The sequence below is a fragment of the Tarenaya hassleriana genome, unplaced genomic scaffold (genome assembly GCF_000463585.1).
Source record: "Tarenaya hassleriana unplaced genomic scaffold, ASM46358v1 Cleome48, whole genome shotgun sequence".
In the NCBI taxonomy this organism is placed as follows: Eukaryota; Viridiplantae; Streptophyta; class Magnoliopsida; order Brassicales; family Cleomaceae; genus Tarenaya; species Tarenaya hassleriana.
The window spans coordinates 439,598-448,415 of record NW_010967498.1 but is presented as its reverse complement, the minus strand read 5'-3'; the positions used below and the strand labels follow the sequence as shown (position 1 = coordinate 448,415).

The 8,818-nt window shown below is 41.3% G+C and overlaps 2 protein-coding genes across 3 annotated transcripts in view; both read left to right on the top strand.

The window, feature by feature from the left end:
- The first annotated feature begins 3,387 nt into the window (after positions 1-3,387).
- On the top strand, positions 3,388-7,003 carry LOC104825668 (uncharacterized protein At1g04910). Its single transcript, XM_010558040.1, has 11 exons — positions 3,388-3,800; positions 4,008-4,058; positions 4,147-4,237; positions 4,404-4,480; positions 4,666-4,754; positions 4,885-5,004; positions 5,589-5,705; positions 5,809-5,952; positions 6,044-6,167; positions 6,252-6,443; positions 6,530-7,003. The coding sequence occupies exons 1-11, from the start codon at positions 3,483-3,485 to the stop codon at positions 6,887-6,889; spliced, it is 1,683 nt and encodes a 560-aa protein (XP_010556342.1). The 5' UTR covers positions 3,388-3,482; the 3' UTR covers positions 6,890-7,003.
- Positions 7,004-7,876: 873 nt separating this feature from the next.
- Positions 7,877-8,818, top strand: part of LOC104825667 (eukaryotic translation initiation factor 4B2-like) — a 3,427-nt gene continuing 2,485 nt past the window's right edge. Inside the window, exons 1-2 of one of the 2 annotated variants that reach the window (XM_010558038.1) lie at positions 7,877-7,987; positions 8,084-8,792. In XM_010558038.1, coding sequence (XP_010556340.1) covers positions 8,116-8,792 — 677 coding nt within the window. In that variant the 5' untranslated portion in view covers positions 7,877-7,987; positions 8,084-8,115. The remainder of the gene's footprint in view (positions 7,988-8,083; positions 8,793-8,818) is intronic. The other variant, XM_010558039.2, reaches the window with a different exon arrangement.

Below are 8,818 nucleotides of genomic sequence, written 5' to 3'. Positions count from 1 at the left end.
TATATATATATATATATATATATATATATGTGAGTAACCGAGTATATTAGACCAAAACTCAGACGAATTTCGTGGTCGGAGACCGACCATGTTATTTGCGTTTTCAAATTTGAGATTTGAATTTGATATGAAACAGACATTTTACGCTCTGATTCACCGATCGAGCTACCTAATTTTCTATCTATTTATTTATATTAATCAACTTCATATATGCATTGGTAATTATCTCTTTGATAAAAAATCAGACTAATCTCGTAGTCGAGAATCAGGTATATAATTTTGAATATGCATTTCCTTTCTCCAAATTTGAGGTTCGAATTCAAAATGGACAAACACTTTACACTTCGGTTTATCATCCACTTTTAGATCTATTTATAACTTATATTAATTAACCTCATATATACATCGGTAATTATCTCATTGACCAAACACCATTGATGTGAGTTAATCAACGTGAAAGAAATTGTATTTTTTTTAGATATATAAGTCCACTTAAAAACATAATCATGATTTATGATATGAGTACTTAGTTTTTCTTCTATCATCGTATTTGTAAAATCTGATAACGACTTCACATATCTCGTCACGTTAATTACAATGCAAGTCACTTGCACCCAAAATTGACAAGACTTGGGCGGAAATTCTAAGAGAACCCATACATAATGGTTTCAATCAAATCCCACGGTCCATGTTATTACTCACTTTAAATCGTTGGATGAGGCTGTGCATAGCTTTAGAAAGACTTCATCTTTTGAATGACTAGAATTTTTTTTGGATTTTGGAATCTGAATCATTAACATCAACATGACTTTAATTTCATATTTATCCAGAGTCGGTCATAGAATTCTTCGTTTCTATTCATTTCGATTTTAGGTTAATCAGGTTTACAGTACTTTTAAATTGTATATTTGTTTTTACTAAAAACTTGGTAAATCACTTCACCGAAAAAAATCAATTATAAATCATAAATCTTTTTTCCTTTTTGGATTCTCACATAAAAGTCTGATTTTTTTAGTAGACTATTTCATTTCCTATTAAAAATTTATTATACAAAAATATTCATTATTTTAAAGATAATTTTATATCATACCTATTTAAAGAATTTTTTTTTTATAATTTTATCATACTCATTTATCAAAGTCTATTAATCAGTTTATTATTAACCGGTTTACTCAATCTTGGTAGACATTTCTGGTTTTGCATCACTGGTTTAGCAGACAATTTGATACCTTTAACAGACACCGAAGCTATACAACATGTACATGTTCTCTTGTTTTATAGCCTTTTCACCTAATACTAGGATTGAGATTGGCCAACGTTGTCGAAAAAGCAACAATAGGTGATGGGGTTGTGTCTAGACCAGTCATCGTAGATCCTATCTTTAATTTTTCCGGTCAGCAAAAGCGTCCCATGTTTAGATCCTTCACTTAAAATATATTAGAAAAAAATTCAAACCGAAATGTGATTAGTCATGCACAGATTTTGGGCCGAAACCAGATTTTTGCGGATCGTAGGAACATACAACACATGATCGAGAGATAGTGATATGTTAGGCAAAGATATGGATAGAGAATCCATGTATGTAATTGGCAAACCTGAGCCATCGCCAATGATAACATCATCGACACCTTGGTAAGGACTATGAAGCAATAAATTCTGCAGATCCGACGTTATGTAATGCGAGGCTCCGCTGTGAAGAAGCCAATGAGTAGTGTGTCATAAGTCGATGAGTGCATGACATTGTAAGCATTTGGATTCCATGGTTTAGGAGTCTGATGTTGCGGTGTCGGAGCAGAGAATTGTCGATCAGATTGTTTTGCAGTCGAGATGAGTCGAAACTGTGGACAATATTTGGCACTATGGCCATGGGTCCCACAAGCGTGACACTTGCCTTGGTCGAGTAACAATGTTGTTGATAGTGGCACGGAATGCTGCTGACAGAGTGGCTGAGACTGCAGCAAGTTTGGCCTCGTGGTTTAGGAGTTTCTCGTGTAGCTCTTCAATGGAGATTGTTGTGTCTTTGGTATTGATGATATCGAATACTGGCTTGTAATCCTCTGGAAGTTCTTCGTAAATGGCTTCAAACACATCGTCATGGTCCATTGGTTTGGACAACAGCGCAAGTTCATCTGCTTTCGACGAGATGGATGGCTTCAAACACATCGTCATGGTCCATTGGTTTGGACAATCTTGAGTACTTTTGACAATGCGTTTCATTTGATCTCGCAGCTGGAGAATATGGCCACGACTTGTTTTGCCGTAGGTTTTGGCGAGTGTCTGCCAAGCTTCACGCACAGAGGTGGAGCGAACGCGAACGATGAGTGGTTGGAAATTGATGAAAAGAGCTCCGAACAGAACGCTGAAGATGAGTCTATCTTGTTGTTTCCATGGCACAAAATCTGGGTCTTTGGTGATGACGTCAATTGATAGTGTTGTTGGTGGTACGAGCGAGTCTTCTATGACGAAGCACTCAAGATTGTGGCCCTCAAGGAGTGCACGAACTTAGATACTCCATGTAAAGTAAAGTAATTTGTGGATGTCAATTTTGTAATGTTGGTCATGTTGCAGATCAAGAGAGTGTTATGCGGATCTTGAGTATTGAAGGTGGTGACTGGTTCTGTTGGGTTATCAGAAGCCAATGGTGTCGACATGATTCGAGAAGGAAGCGAAAAAGATCGATTTTTTCAAACAATGTGCTCTGATACCATGTGAAGGTATATTCAGAGAGGTATATATGCGATTTAACCCTTTACATTGTATTACAGAGAATATATATGCACAAGTACAGAGCAATGGAAACCTAAGAGAAAATGTAGGTTAGAAATATAGCAAGTAGAGATATGAGATGATATACATATTTCTTTACAGTCGATCAGACCCGACTTCACGAGACAAGAGATACACGAGCGATATGCGAAGCGTAACCCACCCAGTTTCTGATGCATATCACAGCTCAACCATGATGCATATCAGTGGACGAATCCAGCGGCGTTGTGGTTCAACGCCGCGGCACCAGACCGGTGGTGAGAGGGACGACCATAGTCGGCTAAAAAAGAGGAAAATGGAAAATACGAAGGCTCCAAAATTTAATCGAGGCTTAACTATGTGGGCCTTTAATGGGTCAGTTATTGGGCCCATGATGAGGCTCAAATATTTGAAGAGACTCTGAAAGATAGAGAGGGTATCATTAATCAAGGGCTAAGCTCTCGACCGAGAAGAAATGGGTGATTCGGTAATTATTATAAAATATAGGGGTGCTTTGCAATAAATGAGATTTTGAGAAACCTCTACGTACGACAGAGAGTTTTGACTTTGGCCGTCAAGTTTTTTTTAAACTTTTATTTCAATTCGTTTTTTATATTCCCTTTTTTCCGAGCTCCCCTCACATGGCAGCTCTCGCTATACTTAGCTGAAAACTATCTATCTTCAGCCAGAGAGAGAGAGGAAGAGACAAGCTGGCGACTTTCAGTCCGAAGCGAGCAATGGCGGAGCTGCGGCACTCGAGCTCTCTCGGGAGCCGATCCTCCTCCTCTCCGCTGCGCGGGGGCGGCGGAGACGATGACGCGTCGTCGCCTCACGCCCACGATCACTCTCCCACCGGCGGAGACGACGACGGCGACCGCCCACGACGAGGAGATCGTGACCGTCCCTTCTGGTCACTTTCGGGGTTTCACTCATTGTTCCCCTTCCTCGGTGACGATCCTAGGGTTTCTCCTCACAAGAACAAGATTTCGCTTTTGGTGCTGTTTATTATCGCCGTCGCAAGCTTGATCTCCGTTTTAGGGATAGTCAATCATTTGGTGAGTCTATCGTCCGATCGAGGAATCGAAATCACCCGATATCCAACACTGGGCATCTGAGAGATGCATTCATTTCGATGCATAGAACAATATCAACGATTAGGGAATGTATTGGCTGAATCCATTGGGGTTTTCAACTGAAAGTTGCATTTAATTTTTCGTTGTTAAGCTAAGATCTTTTGTATTCGGATCACTTTTTTTGTGCAGAATACCCCATATTTGTGTAAGAAAGATGGAATTGTGCTTCACTGTCCACATGTAAGTATTTGAGGTTTGCTGTTTGTCCATGGAATCCATCTTCTGTTTTCTTCGCATGAATGAATTCTGTATTTGTTCGCATCTCGAGGTAAAAGAGTCACCTTCTCCATGGGAGAATCCTTTCTCTGCAACCACTTCATGGAAACCTTGTGCTGAGCGCCGCATTGGTGGAGTATCAGGTATTATTACGTAAGGCATTGTTGGAATCTAACATGAATCTTTCAATTATCACCATGAACTTTTTCATGTGTTCTTGATCCATCGTACCTGAAGTTAAATTGCTTTTTCTTGAGCTGGGTCTTTGGTAGATATATCAGCTTAGCAATTTGCAACGACCATTTTCAGATCTTCCGCCCGAGAATGAAACAAATGGCTACATCTTCATCCATGCCGAGGGTGGTTTGAATCAGCAAAGAATCGCTGTATGTATCTCCCATGTTTAATACACCCCGGTTCATATTTTCACTGTTCAATTCTGAATCTAAGTGCGTGTGGGTATACTCCTTTTAAGTCGAGCCATCTCTGCAATCACTTTCCGTGAAAGCTTAAATTTTTGCTCTTCAATAGCTTCAAAGTTTGAAATTTTCTTCCTTCATCTGCTTTGCAGATCTGTAATGCAGTGGCTGTTGCTAAGATTATGAATGCAACTTTAATTCTTCCTGTGCTAAAGCAAGATCAGATTTGGAAAGACCAAACGTGAGCTTATTAAGATTTTTTTTTCACATACTATTCAATTTTGATTTCTATTTACTGTAATCATGACTTTGGCTTGTGAGTAGCAAGATATCCCCAGGGTTTTTGCTGAATGTGCAAATGTTCTTTGCAGGAAATTTGAAGATATTTTTTATGTAGATCATTTCATTGATTACTTGAAGGATGATGTTCGAATTGTTCGAGATATACCTGAATGGTTCACTGACAAGTCAGAGTTATTCAGTAGCATCAGGTTTGCTTTTTAGCTTTCTGATAAGTGTCCCACATTGGAAAATGAGAGGGATTTGGGCCAATATATAAGTAAGGGCCAAACCTCCACTCTTAAGCTAGCTTTTGTGGTGGAGTTAGGGCCTAAACCTTATTAATTGGTATCAGAGCCTAACTCTCTACTTTCTGGTGGGCCTTTGACGGACCGTTCTCCTGCGGACATGCGGGCGACTCGGTGGTTGTGTGACGGTCGGGAGAGAAATGGTCAGGAGAGGAACAGTCGGGGATGGACCGAGAAGCCGCCATCGACCGAGAAGCCGCCAGCGACCAGATTTGCCCCAGCGCCGTGGACGTCGCTGTCTAAAGGGGGCAATATTGATAAGTGTCCCACATTGGAAAATGAGAGGGATTTTGGCCAATATATAAGTAAGGGTCAAACCTCCACTCTTAATCTAGCTTTTGTGGTGGAGTTAGGGCCTAAACCTTATTACTTTCATTGGAGATATGATTACCTTTGTTGATTCAAATCGATGCAATACATATATATATATATATATATATATATATATATAACACAGTGATTTTGACCAAGCCAGTTGTTTTCTGCAGACGGACAATAAAAAACATTCCAAAATACGCACCAGCGCAATTCTACATTGACAATGTTTTGCCTCGAGTAAAGGAGAAGAAGATAATGGCTTTAAAGCCTTTTGTTGATCGGCTAGGGTGAGGCGCTCTATATACTATGGATCAAGGCAATGAACTTTTAAGATTTTTCTGCTTACAACAAATGATGTTTCCTTTTTATGCTTGCGATTTTTTTTTTCAGGTATGATAATGTACCACCAGAAATCAACAGATTACGGTGCCGTGTAAACTACCATGCTCTAAAATTTCTGCCAGAGATAGAGCAGATGGCCGATTTGCTTGTTTCGAGGATGAGAAATCGCACTGGAAAGCCAAATCCGTATATGTATGAGATCGAGATATCAACATTATAGAATGTTGTTTGATACTGAAACCTTTTTGCAATTGTTTTGACTCAAAGCTGCTTCCATTGCCAGGGCTCTTCATCTTAGATTCGAGAAAGGAATGGTGGGTCTATCCTTTTGTGATTTTGTCGGGACAAGGGAAGAGAAAGCTAAAATGGCTGAATACAGGAAAAAGGAATGGCCTCGTCGATACAAGGTGTGACTAAATGATACAACGGTATATGGTTTGCCACCCACCGGGCAGTGCATTAACCCGATTGCCTTTCTCGTGTATTTGCAGAACGGTTCCCATCTATGGCAGCTCGCCCTGCAGAAACGGAAGGAAGGCCGATGCCCCCTTGAACCAGGAGAAGTTGCAGTCATCCTACGTGCGATGGGTTATCCAAAGGAGACGCAGATTTATGTAGCGTCTGGTCAAGTCTATGGTGGTCAGAACCGGATGGCTCCACTCAGAAACATGTTCCCTAACCTGGTAATAAAAAGAACTCAGACCCATCTCTTTTCTTCACCAAAGCTTTGTTTCTGCACATCAGTCCTTTAACAATGTCGGATACCCAGGTGACAAAGGAGGAGTTAGCAAGCAAAGACGAACTAACGAGCTTCAGAAAACACGTGACGAGCCTTGCAGCGTTAGATTTCCTTGTCTGCTTGAAATCGGACGTGTTTGTAATGACGCACGGCGGAAACTTTGCGAAATTGATAATAGGAGCACGAAGATACATGGGTCATCGTCAGAAATCGATAAAACCGGACAAAGGGTTGATGTCGAAATCGTTTGGGGATCCATACATGGGCTGGGCGACGTTCGTGGAAGACGTGGTTGTAACTCATCAGACACGAACTGGGTTGCCCGAAGAAACCTTTCCGAACTACGATCTCTGGGAGAATCCTCTCACTCCCTGCATGTGCAAAGCTTGAATCTTTTCTTTAATCATTTTGGTATTTCGTGTAAAGTTCTTAATGGAAAAATTTTATAATTAGAAGTTATTGTTGATTAGTAGTTTCTCTATGACCAAGGAGAATCTGTGTTCATCCAAGTCAGAACTCTAACCCCAAATCAGATATAAGCTAATATATGTTTAACCCATTTCACGTTGTTGACTAAGTAATCATTTCCTGAATTCTACGTATATTATAATGTAGGGTGTCCTGTCGGTCGACCCAAATATTGTATTGTTATTCGAATACAAATCCGAATCTAGATTTTTTATAAAATTGAACCCGTTTTACTCGGATAACAAAAAATGGGGGATGCGAGATAATTTTTTAGTATTCCAAATATCCAAATTCAAAATTAAAAAATTGCAAGACATATAAATTGTAATATGTATACAGATATAAAAAAAAATTATAATATGATAGAAAAAATAAATAAAAAACTATAAAAAGAGTTATAGATTGGGAGGTATAATAACTTTAGGTTTAGATGTTTATATAATTAAAAAAATGGGTAAAATTGTAAAGTTATAATGTTTCGGGTATTTATGGATAATTATCCATCTTTTATTTGATTATTCAATCTCGATTCAAATTTCGTATTTTTTTTTAAAAGTTATACTCGTTTTCATCTCATTAGATGTTTGAATATTGGAAATTCGGATATCCAATCGTTACCGAATTTTGGGGTTGTTCCCAAACCCCTAATATATACACGAGCTTTCTAATTAAACTACTAATCAAGAAAAAGGTGGACAAAGATTTTTATTATATTAAAAAAAATTATGGGAAAAAGACGATGATAATTATACAGGGAGCCTTAATAAACTAGCCGTAACTTGCTTTCGCGTAGCGTGAACTTAACCTTGCTCGCCCCTCATTGGTGCGTGTTATTTACGCGCTTACCTCGCGCGTGTTGGCCTGCACCCCCTCCGGTTTGAAACATGCAACAATGTTTCCAAATGGAATCTCGTTCTCCTGAACATTTCTTCGTCACGCAAAAGCCTGAAGGTGAAAAGAGAGCGACGGCGACAGTCTGATTTTCCGGCGATTTCTTCTTTGTGTGTTGTCGGAGCTCCGGTGAGTCTCATAAGAGTCCTAGATCCGCATCGTTACGGAGGAATTTCTCTTTCCGTTTCCGTATATCTGTTCGTTTTCGAGGTTTTCCCGTTTCAGATCTCGGAATATCCGGTTTTGAGTTGGATCAGATGTCGAATCCATGGCGAGGGATCGGCGCTTGGGCCGATGAGGCGGAGCGTGCGGATGAAGAACGCGCCGCCGAAGGTACGGCCACTGTTGCGGCGGTGGAATCGCAGAGTTTCCCGAGCCTGAAGGAAGCTGCGAGTGCCAAGTCTAAGAAGAAAAAGAAGATGACGCTGTCGGAGTTCAGAACGGGCGCACTATGTGCGCCCGGCGGCGGAAGTGCGACGGTGGGACTGACGCCGGAGGAGATGTGTCAGCTACCGACTGGTCCACGGCAACGCTCCCAGGAGGAAATGCAAACGGGTCGTCTCGGCGGCGGATTCTCCTCGTACGGTCGGTCTGGTGGGCCTCCCGGACGGATGATGGGAGATCGGGATGATTCAGATGGGTCGTGGGGCGGTGGCAGGAGACCGTACGGCGGATTCGACGATGAACGGAGGGGACCATCGACTAGGGTTTCGGATTTCGCTCAGCCATCGAGGGCTGACGAGGTCGATGACTGGGGAAAAGCGAAGAAATCGCTTCCTTCTTTCGATCAAGGACGCCAGGGTCGCTACGGCGGTCTCGGAGGCGGCGGCGGCGGCGGTGGCGGTGGCGGTGGCGGTGGCGGTGGATTCTCCAAGGCTGATGAGGTCGATAATTGGGCGGCGGGAAAGAGGCAGCCTCCCGCGAGTTCATCTACATTTGGCTCGGGGTTCCGTGACTCCG

Bases quoted from the DNA above. Each gene is read 5' to 3' on its own strand.
- LOC104825668 (XM_010558040.1), top strand. From the start codon at position 3,483: ATGGCGGAGCTGCGGCACTCGAGCTCTCTCGGGAGCCGATCCTCCTCC. The intron at 4,238-4,403 runs GTATTATTACGT...GACCATTTTCAG, and splicing joins CCGCATTGGTGGAGTATCAG to ATCTTCCGCCCGAGAATGAA. The intron at 6,168-6,251 runs GTGTGACTAAAT...GTGTATTTGCAG, and splicing joins AATGGCCTCGTCGATACAAG to AACGGTTCCCATCTATGGCA.